At 40.4% G+C, this 23,239-nt stretch overlaps 1 protein-coding gene across 1 annotated transcript in view; it reads right to left on the bottom strand.

Annotated features, from left to right (window-relative positions):
• Nucleotides 1-6,775: 6,775 nt before the first annotated feature.
• Nucleotides 6,776-23,239, bottom strand: part of zc3h3 (zinc finger CCCH-type containing 3) — a 68,636-nt gene continuing 52,172 nt past the window's right edge. Inside the window, exons 9-12 of the mRNA XM_031751379.1 lie at nt 22,885-23,016; nt 15,210-15,373; nt 14,958-15,115; nt 6,776-7,022 (exon numbers count right to left, since the gene is read on the bottom strand). Coding sequence (XP_031607239.1) covers nt 6,991-7,022; nt 14,958-15,115; nt 15,210-15,373; nt 22,885-23,016 — 486 coding nt within the window. The 3' untranslated portion in view covers nt 6,776-6,990. The remainder of the gene's footprint in view (nt 7,023-14,957; nt 15,116-15,209; nt 15,374-22,884; nt 23,017-23,239) is intronic.

Below are 23,239 nucleotides of genomic sequence, written 5' to 3'. Positions count from 1 at the left end.
GCTGTAAAAAGAAGTTTTCTTCCCACGCAGTGAACAGCAGACGCTAGTGTTTTTGTCACTTTTTACGGAATCAAACTCAAAGTAAGGTCAATACTTCCACGCTTTAAACGCTGCACGCTCATACTCTCTCCCGCACTCATTATATTATCCATTGTTGATCTGCACACAGCTGTTGCCACGAACGTCGCACTCACTTACGTCACTGTCATGAGACACTCTCGCAAAAAAATCACGGTTTTAGTAACGCAGTAACGCAGCGTGCTTACGGGAAAGTAACAGTAATCTAATTACCGTTTTTGCAATAGTAATCCCTTACTTTACTCGTTACTTGAAAAAAGTAATCGGATTACTAACGCGTTACTGCCCATCTCTGCTTTTAACTGGGCTCAACATCCACTCTCAGTGTCCACTAGTGCTGTAAATTTGAAAGTGAGGACCTTTCCAGAGTAGTAAACAACAGACTCGCGTTATCATGTGGATCAAAATAAGTGGTTCTTAAACTGATGGGCTTAGAGACACTGCAGGCGAGGTAAGTTGGATGGCAAGTAGCAAAATGCATAAAATGAAAACAACTGGAATAAAAATGTTGTATTTTAAAATTTGCAGTTTCACTACTGACCACTTGAGGCTGGCTCTGAAAGGGAGTTGATCTCTGTGGATTTTCATGATGGATGAAACGAATGTTTCAAATGTGTTTCTACAACTAATTTCCCCCCTTCATAACAACTTTATGGGGATGAATTCACTGGTTTGGGAGTTGTTAAAGTTAAGTTGTAAGTTAAAGGGGCATGGACACTTTGATTGATAGATGCACCTTTTAATGCATTTAGTGGTCCGTTGCTTCGCAATAATTAGCAGGTACTTGTGTTTGTGTATACCCTCGTATAATAGATACTGCTTGGTAGCTTTACTACATTTAGCAAACAGTTCACCCTCTTAAACGAATATGGTAATTTTTGGTCCCAGATAACAAGCACAGCTGCAGCAAAAACACTACAGCTAACATCGAGGCTTCAAAATACAGAGTGCAGAAACCAGCGGTCGTCTTCATGGGGGATACATCCATCATTTATATACAGTCAATCACAGTTGGGACTGTGAAGTCATTCAAAGTGATTGGAGTCAGTCTGGCAACATGCTCATGAGGACAGTTGTAACTTGCTAATGATAAGCAGGTGTTACATTTAAGATTGCCATCTGCACTGCAATCTGAACACAACCTGATGGTCCAATTTTATCGTGAAGAATTATATGGAGGAATAAAAACAACCCCCCCCCAAAAAAAAAACAACAATTAAATCAAGAAAACCAAACAGAGCTGTTGGCTGCTGCCATTGGTGGGAAGAGGATTTTAGCACTGTCTACTTTCTATAGTGTAATCTCTGGTTATGCAGCATGAAGTACGAAGAGAGAATGTATACAGTGTATAGTGAACACCAAATTACATAGTCTTCCTTGACTGGGTAAAATAGTATTGACTTAATACTGTTGTGGATTCATTAAAAAATTCATTAAAAAAAACAAAAAAACATTGTTACAGTTTTTTTCACCTATTTTTGTACGATTAAAAATAGTTATTGTAAGGTACTGACATTATTAAGTGATGGGGACGAAGCAAAACTAGCTTTGATGCACAGAGTTTTCCAATAGCTTGTTTTGTCCAACACATCTCACAATATCAGATTTTTAATACAGGAGTTACTGAGTAATTCTTTTATTTTTTTTATAAAAGATATAGATATCAAAGTCTATAGAAAATGTGAAATAATGGTATCAATAAAAAGTTTTTTTTAACTAGTATAAACAACTGCCAACAATATGTGCTGTACTTAAATTGCACATAAAAATGATGACAGTACAGCAGAGCACCAAACTGTAGAGCCACCTGTGAGTCAAGGTGGAGGGAAGAGCTTGACTCAAGCCAGCAACCTGGCTGCAAACCTGTGAGTGACTTAGATTGTTGTGGGAAGTGAGAGAAGTTGCCACAGCAACAGAAACATACAATAAGGCTATAGGAAAGTATAGTAACTAAAAGATATTCAAGCTAAACTGGAAGTTGTCCATAACCCTAACTACACATAAGCATATTTTAATGAATTATTAATTTTTCAGATTGAATTAGTATCAGTATATTGTCACACCCTATGATACAATATAGCCTACTAATTTCCAAAGTTGTTGTCACATCACAAAACTATCAGTGAGTTGAACATATACACAGGTGTGTTTATGGAGCCCACAGAACTCCAGTCCTCCACTCAAAAACTCAGAAATGAGCCACACTGTCACACTTAGGTGATATGTTCCCTCGCTGCCATCAACACAGCCACAGGGGCTTAATCCCTTATTAGTTTGTCAAATTAGCAAAGCAGTGTAAACATAGACGTGCGTCATCAAGCCCAGTGACTTTCTGTCATGTAGATACTCTCCCAGGATAGAAATCCAGTTAGAGGCTTGTTTCATAATAAACTCCATTGTGTTCATCATAACCGGGGAGAGCAGTGAGTACCTGCGCAGTAAACACTTGTTAAAAGGAAAAGCTGACTTTCAGAGGAGCTGCTGTTGAGAATAAAAAAGTTAAAAGTAACACAGTTATAATAGGATCATGTGAAAAGTCACCTAGTCTGTATTTGTGCAGCTGATCAATGCAACTCAATCTGAAAAAGAAGAAGTGCTCAGACATACAATAAAACACTCTTCAGTGCCTCCATGTGATTCGTTTCATGTGCTGGATGGAGGCTGTTAGGGCACAAGACATGTATAAACATATGTTTGTGATTGTATAGTCACTATCTAGCTGTGTATCAAAGTTGTATTAAGTGTCAAACTACTTTTTTGTTGCCATCACACCTGCAAGGTTAAATAGCATGTTTATGTTGTAAAGAACACACACACACACACACACACACACACACACACACAGTCAACCAGAGTGTAATAGTATGGTAGGCAGTAAAGTAAAAGTCCACAACTCACAATATGTTTTTTTTAAATATGAGATATTTCAGCACTTTATGTTAGAGAATTTGAACTGGCTCAAGAGGTACATGGTCTTCAAAAGTTTTGATTCAATTACAGTAGGACTTTAAATGGGATTGTCAGAATTATAATACTGTTGGCTCAAAAATGACATGCTTTCATATTTAGAGTCGTGGTGAGAAGTTTACGTACAGTCATCATTGGCATGAATATCATGGTAATTTGGGGCTTATAATGATTCCTTTAAACCTTTTCCATAGCCGAATGAGCTTTAATGACCTTAAAAACAAGTATTGGGTGCACAAGTTTCAACTATCATTTTAAAAGGCTTTAAAATATACATACTATCCCTTAAATTTTTTAATAAGTGGTGTTAAAGGTTTTATAATTAATTTTAAGTTGAAAAGGCCAAGGCCCGATAACTTGTCATTAGTGATCAGGACTGACCAATATTTAAAACAATAGGGAAGTCCAAAGAACTCCATGAAGATTTAAAAGGGTAGATTTACACGAGCTGGAATGGTCTCTGTTAGAGCCATTTCTAATTAACTGCTGATTCCAAGATCATCAGTTCAAACAATTCCAGATTAAGTACGTTAAGTAAGTTATTTTGATGTGTCACCACTTTGACAAGGTCTGTAAGAAGACCCAAACTCTCACCCTGAGATGAGAGGAAATGTTCAGGAACAACCCAGGAACCACCAATGCTGAAGCCTGCCAAGGAGCCAACCAAGAAAGAAGGCCCTGTTCCAAAACTGACAAATTAATGCTGGACTTAAATTTCAATTCAGTTTTATTTATATAGCGCCAAATCACAACAACAGTTGCCTCAAGGTGCCTTATATTGTAAGGTAAAGACCCTAGAGTAATTCACAGAAATGGGGAACTATGTAGAAAAATGGCTGTAATTCCTAAACAGTTAAGCAGGTGGATGCCCCTCCCTGAGCCTGGTTCTGCCAGAGGTTTCTTCCTGTTAAAAGGAAGTTTTTCTTTCTCACTGTCGCCAAGCGCTTGCTCATAGAGGGGTCACCTGTTGGAGTTTTGTTACAATCTAAAGCACCTTGAGGCAGCTATCGTTGTCAATTACTCTAGCACTATATATATAAAATTGTATGTAATTGTTATTAGATTTATTCATGATTCACAATTTAAAACAATCCTTACTTACTGTACTCATCCTCTGAAAGAAGTTGCTTCAGCTCATATCTCTGTAAGTCAGCTTTCTTCTGATTGGTTATATCTCATAAACAAAAGGTCTGAACAACATGTAGGTAGGTGTGGCTACTGCGCTTACAGAGTTGTGTACCTGGGATAAACATAATAGGGTATCTGGTCTTAATGACCTCATAATAGCTACTTTGAGTCAGGTGTTCCAAATAAAGATGGAAATACAGACTCTTGTTATTTTTCCTTAGTAGTGGGTGTCCAGCAAAGATCACCCAGGAGCTCAGAGTGAAATCTGGACAGAGATCAAAAAGAACCCAGAAAAACACCAGCAGAAATCTCTGTAACTTTCTAAAATCTGGTTAGAAATGTCTGATGGAGCTTGTTGCTGCTACGCTTACTAGTTACTGAAAATTCAAAAAATAAATTTAGAAATAGTGTTTGTAATTAGTGCAGAACCGGTCCGTGGCCCGGGGCTTGGGGACTGCTGAAGTAGTACATGTGTCACACTGATTGTTGCCATCACAATGCTTTGGTTAAATTGCAGGTTTGCCTCATAAACCAGAGGATAAGGTGCCACACTTGTCACACTCACACACAAAAAATGTGTGTATTACAGATTCAATGCAACTGAGTTTTATTACAAAAATGGAGAAGGCTGGAAGGTAAATGCTGAAGGTTGTTTCAGTGTCAGAGGGAACTATTAACACTTAAACATGAAAACATACGTGGACCTTGAGTTAATAATTTTTTGCCATATTTAGTAAACTTGACAAAATAGGTGTAGTCAGTTTTAATATAATTATTATATTTATATAATTATACTTTAGAGTGTGCCTAACTGTGTGTTAGGCGGCATCCTATACTACATGAGAGCAGTGCTTGTGTTACACAATGTCAGTGCTGAGGCTTCAGACTGTAGGTGGGGTGATTTCAACATTACTGGAATATTCTGAGTACAGTTAACATGGATATTAACCATGTTACCTTTTTAAGAAAACTGAGGTGATGGTGTACCTTTAAAAACCAAATAAATACATACATAAAATAAAAATGATTGCAACAGCTCTTTGGCACAGAGTGCACAATCACTGTAACAAAGAGGAACATATGTGTAACAAAACACAAGTGCAAGATAAGATACTGGACAAGTGTAATATCTTAGCTCTGTACAGTGTGTGAGAGATTGTGTGTTGTACGGAGGGTAAGCTAGAAGTTTGGCCCATATTGACATGATAGCATTACACAGTTGCTGCAGATTTGTTGGCTGCCCATCTACGATGCCGACATAGTCCTGAGTCTTTAATCCAGTGTTTTAACATTTGTATCCTACGTTTATTTATTTTTTAAAAAATCTTTAGTTCTGGTTCCTTTTATATTCTGGCTGCTGTTTAAATTTTAAGTATTCATTTGTATTTACTTCTTTAATTGTTTGAGTTTAATCTATCTTCTCTTCTGTTCCATTGTATTTTCTTTTATACATCTTTGCGTTTCCTTTTTAGTTGCTTACTGTTTTATTTTGAAAGTCATGCGTCTTTGGGGCTTTGTAATTAGTTTTACTTCTTGTGTATATATTGTCCAAGTCTGCCCTTGTCCTTTTTTGCGTTGTCCACATTGCTGTGTGTCCCCCTTGCTCTGCTTTCCCCGAGTTTCCAATGCATTTTCTGGATGTTTGGATTCCTTGATGCGGTGCCCGGTTATCATCTGGATTTTGGACTTTGGGATTTTCTGGACCAAGAAGCATTAAAGCTTGTTTGAAGGGTATTCCTCTCTCAAGAGTCCTGCATTAGGGTCCATAAAGCTTTTTCTCCACACAGTGTTTCATGACAGATGTGAAGCGGTAATACCGCAACAAAATGTTTTACTTTCTTCCCCTTTCTGATGCTTCATTCGAACTTAAACAGGTCCATTCCTACAAGCCTAAATGCACCAAGTCACAGCCATGTGATTGGCTGATTAGAGATGAGGTCGAACAGGTTTACCTAACAAAGTGGTCTATAAGAGTGTGCATGTATACTTCAGTCAAGACCACTGTAGTCAAAAGATCATTTGAAATGGAAATATTATATATTTGGCAGCTCAGCGCATACACTGAATTTAAATGTAGGAAAAGGAGCAGCGTGACCAGCACAGAACAGAGGAGCTGTCAGTGACATCAGATATGACATAAGTCAGGCACGGCATGAAAGGAGGAGCTGGGGTGGAGATGAGCTGCAAAGTGGCTTGCAGATGTGCAGCCACTGTAGGAGCTGAGCATGACTTTATTTACTGTGTGTATGGACACTTTCTCAAAGAGGCTGAGCGTCCATGCTCAGCCTCTTTGAGAAAGTGTCTCTTCTGCTTTATGTGTTAAAGCTATAGTGGCTAGGAGCCAAACACAGGCGCACACAATGTGGCGAAGGTGTGCTTATGTTTCTCATCTCCAGGCTTTAAACCGTTTTTGTTGCCACCACCTGCCAAGCTCCCACAAACCCTCTAGGGTCATTTCACAACACCACAAGTCCAAATCAATTCAGTTTTATTTCTGTCTTGTCAATTCACAACAACACTCATCCCAAAGTGCTTTAGATTGTAAGGCAAAGATCTGGATTCAGATTAAAAAACTAATCAAAAAACCAACTGACAACACACATTCAGAGTTAATACTTTATTTCTTTCCAAAACTGGCATTGTAAACATCTAACTGATATGTAAAACATGTTCATAGACAAAAAGCATAAAACTTTCAGGCCCTGAGTGAACTCATTCAGAGGGATACATGTGCCAGGACGAACCTGAGCTCAGAACTCATATAACACTAAACCTGATAAAATCCTTTCGTGTCCAGTCCCACTGGTTTCTGTGATCTTACAGACGAGGCTTGATCTGCAGTTTTTTCTCTGTGAAAGAACAAAAAAACCAAAAAAACCACCTTGAAGATTAGGAGGAAAAAAAGAGAGTATTTGCAAAAATTAAATGACAAAGAGGTCCAGTTAGAAAATGACAAATTGTGTGTTTGCTCATGTGCAACTGACTCTGTTGAATCCTGCTCAAACATTGAGTGATGACATCTCAGTTGATGAGCAAATGAGGAAGAGGATAGGAACAGTACAACAGCAATGAATGAAGGTAGGTGGGGATATGTGTGTGTGTCTGTGTGTGTGTGTGTAGCCTGGCAGTGATACATTGCATCTGAGCTAATTTATGCAAAGTGAAGAGGAACTTGTTTGGCTCAGTTCCACCTTTAATGAGGCTCTGGGCGGTGCAGTGTGTTAGTGAGAGACCAGTGTGTCATTAGTATTACTTAAAAGCACAAACCAACTGGACAGCGGGGGTGGACGGATGAACCAGTGATTGTGTGTGTGTGTGTGTGTTTTCCTGGCACCCACAGGACAAAGCTCTAGTCTAAAATGTTCTTCACAGCGCAAAACAAAACAGCACCTTCTTTGATTTCTAGTTTCCAGGTGTTTCTGAGGCGTTTCTTACGATGTAAGGGAACTCTGTAAGGAGAAACTTCCAGCTGATAACACTATCTTCCATACTCACCAAAGTCCTTCGAAAATCATGTCTTGACAGCCATCTTAAAACATCTTACACCATCATTTTGAAGATTCACTTAAACTACCTTTATTGTAATTAATCACCGGGAAATATAAAACGCTTGTATATAAAGGCAGTAATCAAAAAGTTTTCAAAGGCCCCTTTAAAAACAAAACCTTTACATAACTTGTAAATCTTCAGTTCATACTCAACTTGCCTGTGCACTTTGTCGTTGTGACTTCTTTAGTTATTTTGAGATCTCAAAATTGCAGCCGTGCTGAAACCTGTCAGTGTCTATTGCAAGATTATTATTCAAAAATATTTGGACTGGGACTATGTATTAATGGATAGAGTGAGAGGTCAAGATGACTCAGGTCAGCCAAAGGTGCTGCTTGATTCCAAGTAAGATGAGGCTGGGGCCTTTCTGTGTGGCAACTCTATGTTATTTGAGGGGCTGTCACAGGGCAAGACGCAGGGTACACCTTGGACAGGTGATTCACACTCAAATCTGGGGTAAAACTAGAACTGCCAGGTAACCTAAGATGCATGTCTGTGGACTGTGGGAGAAAGTCAGAGTACACAGACACGTTAGTGTACTCTGACTTTGTTAGTCCAAGGTATACACCCTACGTCTTGCCCTATGACATCCCCCTCCCCTCTGTAATCCTATATTATTTTAAAAAATGGATGGATGGTTATGAGAAACAGACTCTCTCAGGTGAAAAACACCAGCTTTATGAATATGCAGCAGGAATAGGACCAAACTGCTGTGCAAGTTAATGACATAAGATGACATATCATTAGAATCCCAAAAAGCAGGATTCTTCTCCTTTTATCGGCCCTTTAGTCAATGAAATGATGAACAGATAATCAAAACTGGCAGCAAAAGCAGTCTGAGACGGCATACCTGTGCCAAGGCTTAAAATGGCCTCCACATTATGCATGAACTGGGTTGCTTGATTATATTTGATTAAAGGAGTATGCAGTACCTTTCTTAGGCTTTCTTAAACGCCTTACTGACGGAAACATCATTTTGTAGTAGTAGTAATTAAAAAAATCAAGACATAAATTTCTAAACATACTGGACTAAGTAAAGTCTACATGTGGCAGACTACATATTTTTTCCACAAACACTTTGCTTAGCTAACTTTTTTCAGTTTTTTCACACTGTGAAAGTGACAAAGTTTTTCATGCCTTCAGTCAGAATAGCTGAGTTAGAATCGCAGTTAAAATTATATATACCGTGACTACAGAGCGCACCTGATTAAAAGCCGCATGCTCTAATTGTAGAAAGAAAATCAATTTTGTACTTGTACAGGCCGCACCGGATTTTAAGCCGTATGTGTTTCACTTGTAATATGAGATATTTACACAGAAATATTACGTGTGAGGGTTTTTAACGTTTAATTTAATCCATAAGGTAACATAAACATGGTAATATAAACATTATGGTAACATACAAAAATACATACTGCAAATGCTTTTTTTCCCTCGAACAGCGCCTGTAACACGGCTACCTTTAAGTATACGTACGTATTGGTAACACACAAATTACGTTGCTTATGGTTTTTTTACGGAACAGTGCACAAACAACATTACAACGTCTCTTAACAACCGGTAAAAATATATACCGTATATATACTACTTATCAATTTTATTGGTCTACTGTTACCAGGCAAAATGTTTTTGGCCGCATGAAAAAAAATATGCATTAGCCGCACGTCAGTATAAGCCGCAGTGTTCACAGTGTGGGGAAAAAGTAGCGGCTTATGACCCGAGAACTACGGTAGTAGAAAACCACCATTTTAAGGCAGTTTTCTACTGTTTAGTAGATATTCAGTGTCTTGACTGGTCCTGTATGACTTGAACTACTCTTTAGCATAATGACTTTATCAAGGAGAAAATGTCATTTTTAAATGGATACTTAGAGCAAGGGGACTATCTAACTGTCCAGTTTTGCTGTCACTCTTATTGATCCATTGCCTTTTACTTGCTTGAATCATCAGATAAAATTAGTGAAATCATAACACAAACTGTGTGAAAAGATAGAATGTGTGGAATGTGTGGTCAAACAGGTTGAACACAGATGTTAGATGCAAACAAATGCTGCACTGGAAGTGACAACCAGTTGGTGAGTATGTGTATGTTTAGCAGGCAGGGGCAGGTGGATGGGTGAAGCCTGGTGAAAGCAAGGGAGGGGGATGGGATGGCCTCTGTCCTAATCCTCTATCTTTCAAGTCTGTCAACAGAGAGCTCAGCTGTGCCATCCAGCCATAAACTGAAATATTATTACCTCTGTCCTCTGAGCATTATTACTCCTCCACTGAGCGTCACCAGACACACTCTAAAGCTCACCTCCTGATCATTATTATCTGTCTACAGCTCAGACAGACCACCACTCCCCAATCCCACCAATTAAGCAATGATGTATTCATGACAAAAAAGAACCTCCTAGAAAGCATCTGTGGACAATACACCTCTGTGTCAGCACTTTTACACCAAATGAATCCCAGTTAGTCATCTTAAGGAATATTCTATGACAGCTTACCTTTTGCCATGACTGTTAATAATTTAAACATTCTACCACATTTGGAGATATGAAGTAAGTAACAAGGACTCTCAGAATCTATGGTTGTAAAAAGGTTGTAAAAAAAATCCAGAAGTACCAGAATATCTTGCAAAAAGGAAAAAAGTTGATCCCCACAACACTGAATGAAACATTATTGTGTGCACATCACTGTAGCAGAACATGACTGGACAACTATTAATTAAAGACAATTCAGGACACCAGTGTGTAGAAGCTTTGAGTTCAGATAGTTCACAAAGATGGGTTCAGAAGTATTTGGACGATGGCACATTTTGCAGTTTTGCCTCTGTACACCACCTGGCTTTTCAAACGAAATGTGATTGAACTTTGTTCACCTGTGGAACTCCAGAAGCAACTAATAGGTACTGGCAGCATAAGGGGGCTGCTGCTCTGGAAGTACCTTAAACAAAAACTTGGGTGTGGGAGGAGTTCAGCAAGACTTTCAATGGAACAAGGATTTCGATTGACCTCAAAGTGATTCTGGCAAACTGTCAGACAAGTCAGGAGTGAAAAGCAGCACTCTAATCACACTGTATACAGTGGGGTTGGGATGCTGCTGACTTCAACTGAAGGTATATGAGATTCGCCCTCAATTCCCAAAGACTCTGGATGTTGTGAGGCTGACTTGTATGACACGTCTCTGCAACATTGCATACAAATCTAGGGTGGTGCAGATTTGAATGGTGGCTTCCCTGTTCAAGAGGACAGTCCATTCTTTAGTTGAACCTCAGATATAGGAGGAACAATGAGGGGTTTTTTTGGTCCTGGTCACAGAACATTGGACCAGCTCTTTATCCTTGTGAGGAGACTTTGCACAGCCTACATATGTCTTACTGACTTGGACATCGCAGTGTCCGGTGGAGGCACTTTGGCAGTATGGTGTATTTGGCTTGTTATAAAGCACCATTTGGCCCCTGTACAACCGCAGTGAGAGTTTGGTCCGTGTTGCTGGCATCAAGTCGGACTCCTTTCCAGTGGGTTTTGGACTCCATTAAGGCTGCCCCTTTTCATTGAATCTGTTCATAATTTTTAACTGGCAGAATGTCTAGGCATAGCAGGGCTCTAGAGTGCGACCAAATTTTTCAATGGTGCGACTAAAAAAAATCCTAGGTCACACCGGTACGACCAACAGCTGTTCGAGTCTCCGTGTGGTCAACAACATACACACATTATGCCCCTATCTTGGTCTAAACCAATGAGAGTCTGGAGCGGGACCTCTATGATTGGCCGTGGTCCAAATATTTCTGTAGTCCTTCGTGTGTACGTTCGAAAGTGCAGGTGGATAGAGAGAGGTGAGTAGCTTGAATAAAGCGATATCGATTCATTAAATCCTGAATCGACTTTTAAATATAAATGTATTTTCCCAGAAACGCCAGAATCTCAGGTTAAAGATCACAAAACTATTTCAACAACTACCAAACAGTAAATCACAGCAGGTAAACGGATTCCACACAAAGACGTAAACACAGAGTGGACCCGACACATCAAAATCAGCTTTCTTTTTCTTGGCTTTCTCACCCAACGGCACGTGCACGGACACGCCGTTGGGGCTGAAAGCCGACAGCTCACTGATTCTGATGCGTCGGTGGGTCCGCGCTTTTACGTCTTTTTTGTGCTGCAGGTTTTGTCTCTCTCCAACCAAAATTCACTGAACGAGCAGCAAAAGAAGATCTAAACTACGCTTCACATTTGATAAATGTCGTCATTAATTCCCTCTGACTTCTGCTGTTTTGCTTCCACCACGAAGCAAAACAGAATTATTCATTCACTTATTACACACCAGTCTACTGTTGTTTACAGCACTGTCGGCCGCTGTCTATATATATATATTTTTTATAACTCAAATAACCTCGGACAAGAGAGCCTAATTTCTGCTGTTCAATACTGAAGAAATTTATACTTTTTAAAATTATGCAAAATTGCTGAATATTTTTAAGGTTATCTGCATCCATCCATCCATCCATCCATCCATCTTCATCCGCTTTATCCGAGGCCGGGTCGCGGGGGCAGCAGCCTAAGCAGAGAAGCCCAGACCTCCCTCTCCCCAGCCACCTCCTCCAGCTTATCCGGGGAACACCAAATGCTTCCCAGGCCAGCCGAGAGATATAATCTCTCCAGCGTGTCCTGGGTCTGCCCCGGGGCCTCCTCCCGGTGGGACATGCCCGGAACACCTCACCCAGGAGGCGTCCGGGAGGCATCCTTGTCAGATGCCCGAACGACCTCAACTGGCTCCTTTCGATGTGGAGGAGCAGCGGCTCTACTCTGAGCCCCTCCCGGATGGCCGAACTTCTCACCCTATCTCTAAGGGAGAGGCCAGCCACCCTTCGGAGGAAGCTCATTTCTGCCGCTTGTATCCGCGATCTCGTTCTTTCGGTCACTACCCACAGCTCGTGGCCATAGGTGAGGGTAGGGACGTAGATCGACCGGTAAATTGAGAGCTTCACTTTTACACTCGGCTCCCTCTTCACCACGACCAAAGCACTTTAAGCACAAGCACTTTTTCAGTAACTTATCTTTCTTGTAGAACTGTACTCCAAATAAAGAACTTTGTCTTGACAAGATTGTTAGTTAATCATTTACAAATCAATATTGTCTGTACAGACAACAATTTTCCCCCCAAAAAGTGCACATATAAAACTGTGGCGTTAAGCGATGCGGTTGAAAAATTTGGGTGTGCCTAACTTTTGTGCTGGTGCAACCATGGCAAAAAGTTGGTCTAGAGCCCTGTATAGCCAGGTGGTAGACTTTACCTCTGATGGCCTTTGCTTTTTATAGTTGATATGGTTCTTTGTAACCCAAATAATTTCCTTAGGGATTAATAAAGTATACTGATTCTGATTAGCTTCATGAGGTGGTGACCTATAGCTTGCACTGCAGCAGTTTACAGCTGAGTGGCGGGAATGAGAATAAGCACCTCCAAGACCAAGACCATGGTTCTTAGTCAGAAAAGGCTTGAGTGCCGTCTTTAAATCCAGCACAGGTTTTTACCGTAAGTGGAGGAGCTTATGTATCTTCGGGTCTTTTTCATGAGTGAGGGAGAGTGAAGCAGGAGATTAAAAGCTCAGGGTTTTCTTAATTATAGGAATATACAGTGATAATCTACTTTATTTGTCTCCAATTCTTATTCAGGCCACATTTCCAAGGGTCAGTACATTACTTGTTTTTATGATTGTACCGTATTGTTGATTTAGCCACTCCCAAAGTTTGGCTCTCTCTCTCTTTGATATGGTTATTTTGGTTTTCCAGTGTAGTGAACTGCCTCCCTCACATCTAAATACCTATGTACTTGATAGTGAAAGCTCCAGTGAAAAGTGACCAAAACAAATGCAACACTTGGAATAAATTCCAGATATTTAATCTGCTCAGTTTGCCACGAAATAATGACAGAATAGGACTCCATGAAACTGTTTGTCCATCAGTTATTCAGTTACAATTGAACCTCTGAAAATAGGGACTGCAATTCAACTGCATCTTAATTATTTGACGAAAAACAATCAAGGTGGTATACAGAGACAAAATTCCAAAAATTGTATCCAACTGTCCAAAAAAACTTACCTTAAGTGCTTACTTAGACCTTTGCACCCTTACTCATCACTGTATAGTGCAAAATCTTTGCTACTGTATAAAGCAAAAAAGCAAAAATAATGCAGCAATGACTGCATTATTAGAGCCAGAAGGTTATTCTTGTCCCTTCTGGCTCCTCAGTAATCATCAGTCAGACTGTATGTGTTTCTATACCAAACCTCTTAATGTTTGAATTCAGGTGTTCATTGAATTGAGTCCCATTGCCACAGGTGTATAACCAGGGGTGCACATAAGTGGTCCGCAGGTGCACATTCGCTGTCTAAATAAAAGACGCGCACCAGATAAGAAGTTGCAACACGCGTTTGCGTACATAAGATTTTCTGGAGGAGGACAGACATTTGTTTAGAACTCTTAAAGATGTCGAAGAAGCAAGCTCCTTTAAGCAATTACTTTCTCCACCTCCAAAGAAATGTCAGAAGGAGTCCGAACCGCAAAAGAAGCGCGTATTCTCGGAAAAGTGGTTGCAGGAGGTGAGCTGGCTTCAAACAAATGATGAACGCACAGAGATGTGGTGCAGAATATGCCGTGAAAATCCCACTCTAGTGGACAAAAACAGTGCCGCAAATACTATGTACTAAATATGTACTAAATATGTACGCAAACGTGCGTTGCAACTTCTTATCTGGTGCGCGTCTTTTATTTTGACAGCGAATGCGCACCTCCGGACCACTTATGTGCACCCCTGTGTATAAAATCAAGCACCTAGCCACGCAGTCTGCCCTTACAAACATTTGTGAAAGAACAGTGTTCTGTTCTGATACTGTAATAGGATGCCACCATTGCAACAAGTCAGGTCATGACATGTCTTCTCTCCAAGATATCTCACGATCAGCTGTAAGTAGTTTAATTGTGAAGTGTTAATGAACCACAGGAAGTCTAACACTACGTAAAGTTACAGAGCAGGGTTTCAGAGTGCTGAGTTGTAAAGGTCACTGACTCTCTGATGATTTAATAACTACAAATGACAAAAACTGAACTGAGAGATTCATGACATGGGTTTCTTTGGCTGAGCAGCTCCTGTAGTTGTAATATGAAGGTAACCCGGTATTTTTTGTCCATACAGTGCACTATGTTAACTTATGTGACCATTGCTCTCTCTGGGTTTTGTTGTTGATGCTTATACCTTTGATTTGCACTGCATCAGTAGGAAGCGTATCTGGTGAATCTGCCTCCTCTGGAGAGCTGGAGAGGGAGATAAATGAGGGCAACACCAACGAACCTGTGGAGGGCATCCCCAGTGATGCTTGAGAATCCTGTGGCATCACAACAGACAGATGGGGTCTGACAGAAGGGGGGAAAAAGCCAAAACAATAAATAATTAGTCACATGACCAAAGTTTTACAAGTCATGATAAAGGTTCATTTAAATTTTAGACCTCTTCAGAGGCTCCTTGGAGCGTGCTTTCTTAGCTGGAGGGGTCACAGTGTTGCTGGCGCGGCGTTTGACTCGTTGGCGGTGCTGCAACTTACAGCGTGAGCCATGTGGGCAGGAGCCCGTCTTAGAGAAGTCTGGACACACTAGAGTGTGTTTCTTCTTACACTGGTGATAATAAAACACACACACAATCAGTTTTGTAGTTTCACTGCAGACATGAAGAAAGTGACAACTTGTGTGATCACAAATTTGGACAATATGTCTAAAATCTATAAAACATGTGACCTAGTGTACCTTTATTTGTTCAAGTCTGTCTGTCCACATAAGAGACATGTTAAATATGATTATTACACTGACTACTGTCATGTTTGTCACTACAGTCATTAAGCTTGAGATTGCACTGCATAATGGAACCACTTATTTAAGGGGGTGGTTTTGTTTTGAGTTTGTCTGGGATGGTCCACATGTTCTAGCTCCTCAGGTTCAAGTCTCTTAGAGAAACACTCTACACCCCAAACATCTCAAATCCAGGAACCACACACACCACTCAGTCCTCCCAAAGATCTGCTCCTATGTTACTGGTGCCAGAAACCACAGGACCCCTCCCAGATTTCAGGCGTCAATTCCCAACAAGTCAGTTTGCTTTCTGGCAGCATGAGAGGGACTTGCACAATATCAGGCAGGTGGCATAAATAAAGAGGCAGACTGGTACAGTTTAAGTATCAAAGACTTTCACTTATTGGGGGATGGTAATGAATTTCTGACCATAGTTTTTCTTCCTGATGTGATTCAAAATTTTACTAATCTAGAACACTATGAAACATGGTTTTGGCTGTGATTGTACAGCTTGGAATGTTAAACAACACTGTTCTGTATTTGTAGTAGTATTGAAGTTACTATCAGCACCAGTATAAAAACACAGTAAGAGATGACACTTTACTTGAGATGTAATAAAGGACTGCTTCATGAAGACCTGTACAGCATTTTAGTCATTTTAATGGCTCAATCTTAAGATCTGAGAGGAAACCGTAAAAGACAGAAATCCATTTCTGAGTAGTCAGCTGATTTCACATATACTGAATAGGCTTATGACAGGATTTTAAGTGGTAAAAGTAAGGCCCACCTCCTGATTAGGTGCTTTATATGACCCTCCTTTGTAAGTTACTTCTTTTAAAGAGACTATGTCTGTGCCACCCGTCTCTTTTTACATGCAAGCTGAGAAAGTGGGTCAGAGTCATTCTGGGGAGTAGTGTGCATGAGAGAGCGATGCATGTTTGCAAGTGAGTGTGTATGACAGTGTAATACGGGTGTAAATTGGTAGCTTCATTCTCCACGAGATCCGATCCCTCCCACCTGTCAGAAAAGCTAATTATATTCACTCTAGGGTACAGGCTGCAGGGAGCGTGTGCATATGTATGTGCGCGTCTGTGGAGGGGTGACGAGTGCAGGACTGGGAAGCACACTGGTCCAGAAATAGCGTGTACCAAGGTTTGTGTGTGTCTGTGTGTGTGTAGGGGTGAGGGATCTTGGGATCGATTTTCCAAGAACACTGTGGACTCTTGGTCAACTCTCTCTGGAGGCCAGTGGCCCTGACTTGCTGCCATCAGAGCTCCTCTCACCATCCTCACACTCATGTTCCTGCACCCCTTGGTGCCAGGACGGCCCAGGATCAGCTTGCTGTCAAATGTTTCCCTGGATCATCTTATAGGGCTGTGGTTTTGTCACATTTCTCTAAACAAATGAGGTCCTCTACTGGTGCCCATAATGACGATTCCCATTTGGTGCATGACGTCACCATGAAACCTAACAGGTCTCCTGTTATGATGTACCACAAGGCATCATTTTAATAGATTCAGCTCATTTTCACTGGTACTAAAACAATTCTGCAATCATAAAGAGATTGAAGTAATACTACTATAAAATACAAATCACTAGATTTTCAGACTTTGACAGATTTTGTTTTGCATTTTCACTTGACATAAATTACCAAAATGGACTGAAACAACTCAGGAAACCTTGGCAAGTCTTCACAAGCCTTGCAAAACCACAATTTTCTCTTACACTTCCACAGCTTTGTTTGCATTGATGCTTTGCATTAAGCTGAGTATTCACTGAGCAGATAAACTGCCTGACTAATCACAGACTTGCTTTAATGCTCTCCAAATTTAACAAGTTTCTGCTTTATAAAAACGTAAAGCAGATGGTAGCTGGAAAAAGCGCACTGTTATGCATTTTTTTTAAGCACACTATTTGTATTTTTAAAAGACTTCTTTAGTCCCAAAACAAATATATTTGTCACCATTTGGCAAACAGTTGGTTTATAAGAGACTAAAGTTACCTAACACATATAAACGTCATGTTTTCAGTTCAACATTGTCTGATATAACATTGGGGGGCATCAAATTTGAGCAAATATTTTAGCTATAATAAGAGTTTCCAAATTTTTCATAAAGTTTGGTAGCGAATAAAGTGCTCAGTGCTGTTTCTGTACTAACACTGTTTAAAACATAAAAAACCCCAAAATGAAATGATTTGCATTTACAGAAAGAACAAATCTAATGCCAAAACTATAAATTGTATTTTTTTTTTAAATCAATGCGCTCCATTTGTTTTAGATGCCAAAAGGGGTTTGAAAAAATAGTTGAGACATGGAGATATTTACTACTGCGCTGCATCTCCTCTTTTATAGACTACAGCGGCTCAACATTTCAGAGCTCACTTCATGATGTTTTTAATCTGGCGAGTTACTAAATGTTTTCAGTGGGTAACAGTTCAAAGCTTTGAACTGTTACCCACTAACCTGAATTAGCTTTGATATTTTCCTTTTAATAATTACACAGGGTGGCACCGTGGTTAGCACTGTTGCCTAACAAACAGAGGGTCCTGGGCAGGACAAGGGTCTCCCTGTGCCAGCGTGGGTTCTCTCCAAGTACTCTGGTTTCCTCCCATAGTCTGAAGACATGCATGTTAGGTTGAATGGTGATTCTAAATTGGCTGTAGGTGTGAGTGTGAATGCTTGTCTGTCTCAATACTCTAGCCCTGCCACAGACTAGTGACCTCTCAAGGATGTACCCTGCTTCTTGCCCTGTGACAGCTGGGATGGCTCCAGCACCACTGCGACTGCAGGGAATAAGAGGGAGAAAAATGGATGGATGGACAGATAATAATTATACAACAACCAGTTTTGCAAAGGGACAACCAATCTTTTGTTTTCCCTTTGCTCGCATGTTTTTTTAAAAGTGTGTTGCTGGTCTCATATTTGAAATATATTATATTTTTCAAAAATAATTCAATTTTTGATCAAATTGATGTATTGTTTTTTTCATCAGTTAAAATTAAAAACCGGACTTTAATGATTTCTGGATTATAGCATTGTGTTGTCATTTACATTTTACACTGCCTTCTAACTTTCTTTCATATTGCTTATATAAAACAATTTGGAAGAAAGCTAGGATCAGTCCTGACAACTGACAGACAGCTATGCAGAGACAGGGAACTCTGCACATCTAAACACACAATGTATGTGATAAAAGGATCATGTCTCTTGTCACATACATCAACTTCTCCCAGCATGTGCTCGCAAGCCTATTATCAAAATTCTTAAAACTGCCACATATCTATCAATTAGAAAGAGGACGGAGTCCTCAGGACTAGGCTGTGTTAAAACTGAAGAGTTAAAAAGTGTCAGAGAAATGGACTGTAAAAGCTCACTCGTCTTTCCTGAAGCTCCATACATCCTCATTTTCATAAAAAGACAGAAAGAGCGAGAAAGAAAGAGAGAGAGAGTAAGAGACGAAATGGGAGAAAAGAGCTAAAGTGGACAGAACATCTTTATCCCACACCAAGTTAACAATTTTCCACTTGATTTAAGGAATGCTGGGATGTCTCTGGGGCCTATTAGAGAGCTCTCTGCTGGGCCAAAACCAGGAAGAGTCAGCACATTTACCAAGAGACTGAAAGAAGGCGCAAAAGAAGCAAGAAAGAGAACAAGGGAGGGAGGGTGGGAGATGGAAAAGACAGTAAAATGAAAAAAGAGGATATCATATGCATTTACAACTCAGGCATCAAGCCAACAATCGTTGAGAGCAACTTACAGTGAATGGAAGAGAACAATAATTGAGCAGAGGTTGACATATTACTAAGATTACAAACTGAAAAAGGGAGAAAAAGGAGGAATTTACCATGTCGCTACACTTTAGGCTGTGATCAGATCGACATTACTATCCTCCTAATTTATTTCAATAAGACGAGTGTTAATGCAGTGCGAGCGCCAATGCAGAAGGCTTAGGCCAAAGAAAGAGCAGAGCCCTCCTGTTGCATCGAATTGTAGCAATAAAAAGGGAATCTGGCTTCACTTGTTGGGCAGAATTCTAAGTTCGTTTTGCCTGTGATTAGTTTATCTTTTACGTACAGCAAACATTCTTGATGCTAACTAATTTACAAATGATCATTTAGATAGGATGAAATAAAAGCTGCTCCGACATCTTTAGGAATATCTGGCCACTTGCTGTCAGGATTTGGCAAGGATGTGAAATTAAAGAGAGTTTCCAAGACCAGAACTTATCTCCGTATAAACTATATAAGCAGCACAATTGCATCAAGAAAAACATTCAGGATATCATAATAATCCTTTAATCCTTTAATAATCCTTCATTTGAATAGAATAATCCTTTAATTGTCCCACAAGGGGAAATTTGGTTACAGTACAAAAAAGGAGTGGGTTGTTAAAGCTTGGAGTGTGGCCCAACTTCAAAGACCAACACAACATCACCACTAGAAGCCCAAGACAGACAACGCACAGTGAGAGAGGCTGTGCTCTCTGAAGCAGCTGCATAGGACCCAAATACACACACTAAACCAACTTTCTCTCAGGCTGTGCATCAAGGAGCTCAAACCAAAGTGTTGACCCTGGATATGCTTACCTCTGTAAGATGGACTTGGTTCTGTGCAGCAGATTAGTAAGAAACCACATGAAATCTTCCAGCAAACAACAAAAAAAACCTGAATCTCAAGCAGTTTTTGAGCAAAGTCTGTGTTGCAATAGCCAAATAACGATAGAGATTAGTGTTTTCACTGGGCTCTGTCCTGGCCCATACCCAGGTGTGCTGACACACAGCACACTTCAAAATGTTTTATCATTGAACAGAGGAACTCTGTATCAACAATCTCCCCCTGAACGATGAATTCAGTGAGGACAGACAGAACATGATCCTGAATGGTAACTGAAGTCAAATCAGTTACGTTCTTTCATCTTTATGGGCTTTTTCCCTCAACTCTGTCATAATTTTCTACATTTCATGTGATCGTCCATCTTACATTTTATCTTCACTTGAACGGGAAAGGGAAAGGGAAGACTGAAGCTGAGAGCACACCAATAGCACACATGCAGTTTTTCCCCTGCTGGTAGGACATGCCTTTAAGTAGTGATGTGCATAAGCAACTACAAGGCTACATACTAAACTGTGAATTTCTTTGAAGCGTCTTCATAATGTTTCTGAAAATCTTTTGCTTTGCACTATTTAATTTTTTAATTTCCCACAAACAAAAATATTTTTTTTTAAATTCTTTCTTTTTGTTAGTGGGAGCAAATGAGAGGCCGTCGTGAAGTATTGGAAGAAGGTGCATATAAAAATGCTCAATTCACTTTCCTTATCATGAGGCCAAACAGCAGCTCAGACAGCTCTCTGCTGCACACTGGCTCAGATGCTGTTTCAACCAGCTGAAGCGGAGAAGAGCCTATGAAAGCCAACTATTCAACTAATCTTCCAAAAACTACGGATGACTGGCCATGGCCATGCAACAATCACAGGTGACTGTGAGTTTCATGTGTTAAGAAACCTGGAAGAAGATAGACCTCATGAAGGAGCTACAGCCAACTAAAAATTAAATCCAGGGAGTAAGATGCAGTGGAGAAATTTAGGAAAGCAGAGAAAGAGCTGCAAGGGGGGTGCACATGAGACAACACTGGGATGATACAGGATGGTAGTGGGTCTACGAGGAGAAGGATGAGGAAGGGGGAGGAGGATGGAGGATGGAGGACAGGAGCAGACTTAACCCATGAAATGCTGAAGTGTCTGCCTGCCTGGCCCATAGTGCCATCCTCAGCAGTTTTCCCATCTATAATTACTGCCTGCTATCCATCATAGAGCCGCCAGAGCATCGCAGCGCACCGCTCTATAAACACACACACACGCACTCAGGCACAAACACACACAGGGGAAAATCACAGACCTAAGCACTTCAGCTAATAGAATAAATATTAATATCCCTTTTGTTTTCTATATCCTCATTTCCCCATGCACTATTTAAATGAGGTCTGACAGTGTGAAAAAGCATCTGTTTCACACTCAAAAATAAGCACAACGAAGAGAACGGAGCCAGAGATGGATGCAAAAACACAAGGGTGGGGTGGGAGGTGGTGGGGTGGGGACAGGAGTGGAGGGTGTGTTTGAGGTTGACACGAGGGCAGCGAGTGCGTGTGGTGACTTAAGGATCGTGAGTTCTGTGGAAGTGGTTTTCTTACCCATCAGACCCTCAATGTGTCACTCAGACACTACAGTTATGCCATTATGGACCACCACCCCCTGCAGCTGTTCCTGCCTGTGTGTCACTGTGTACATGTGCGTTTGTGTGTGTGTGTGTGTTCGGGGGGTGGAACCACTTGTTTACCTAAGCCTTAAGTTCAGGGAAACTTTATACATGTTATACAATCCGTATGCTCAAAATGAGGAGCACAGCTTAAAGAAAGAACTCTGAAATCAGATAATAGCATCAGTGCAGGACTGAAACCAAATTTAGAGCCAAACAACATCAAGTTCAAATAAAACCAAGAACATATACTTGTCATCTATTGTTTCCATCATTTCATTTAGACTTACCCTGTGATCCACGTTAAACCTGTGAGTTTCAACTGATCATTGCACATGTCTCTAATTTCACCTGCACTGATGTCCGGCCAAAAGGTGTCCCTACAACATCCAGCTGACTCAATGAAGAGAGAGAAAGTACAAAAGTGACAGGCAATAACCCCCCAAGCACAGGACATTCATGGATGTTGTTTTCTTAGCTAAATCTGGTCAGGCAGTCATGGCTTTAAAACAGACGTCACCTTCACATCTAAATTTGAGAAGTTAACTCAGCATGAATCCATGTTTACCCACTGAGCAAATTCTGTCAGTGTAGTCTAAATGCAGAAAGCAGAATGATGGCAGTAATGTCAAATTCAGACTCAATTCTGATTAATTACTTCAAAAATGGGCTTAAACAGAAAAAGGAAACAGCAAAGTTCATCATGAAGAGGGGGACACATGAACAAAAAAACATCAGAGATCCAAAAAAAGCATAGATGGTGGCTGCAGTGGGGAGTTTTTAAACACTCATTTTTACTCCGGCAGAAAGAAGCTTTGTCTATTGTGACTTCTGTCTTCTCAGCAACAGCACAAGTGCAAATTACGCTGTTTCACACATTTGTGACGCTGCTCCATGTGCAGTGTGCAGCAGATACCTACACCATGTGGATATGGGTTTACAAAGCTCTGTGTAAAACCTATAGATTACCAACACACCACCATGATAGAACCTGCTGCGATCATAAGCAAACTGTGGCACAGAGTCTGTATCTAATCGAATGCCCTTACAGATTCAAAATGTTTTTGTGCATTTCTTTGAGTTTTTACCTTCTCTCCCTCAGGACAGTAACCTTTTACAAAGTCTTGGCACACTTCAGCTTTGCGGGACACGTAGACATGACTGTAGGGACAGTCACTGTTGTTACAGATGCCCTTCAGGAAGTAAGAACACACCGGCATCTGGGAAGAGACAGACATGTGCGTGTAAACCATGTGAACCTGACAAATGTTCACAGTGCTTAGTACATACAAGCAGAAAGTAAAGTGTGGAGATGGTTTATGAATTAGAGAACCCAATGACAATACATAATTTCACAGCAGTGTTTTATGTAAAACCATCATCACAGAGGAAGATTGCAGGGGTGATGAGGTGACACGAGATTATACAACTTTATAAACAGAC

This window comes from Oreochromis aureus, linkage group 17, assembly GCF_013358895.1.
Source record: "Oreochromis aureus strain Israel breed Guangdong linkage group 17, ZZ_aureus, whole genome shotgun sequence".
In the NCBI taxonomy this organism is placed as follows: domain Eukaryota; kingdom Metazoa; phylum Chordata; class Actinopteri; order Cichliformes; family Cichlidae; genus Oreochromis; species Oreochromis aureus.
This window is presented reverse-complemented; position numbering and strand designations above follow the sequence as displayed.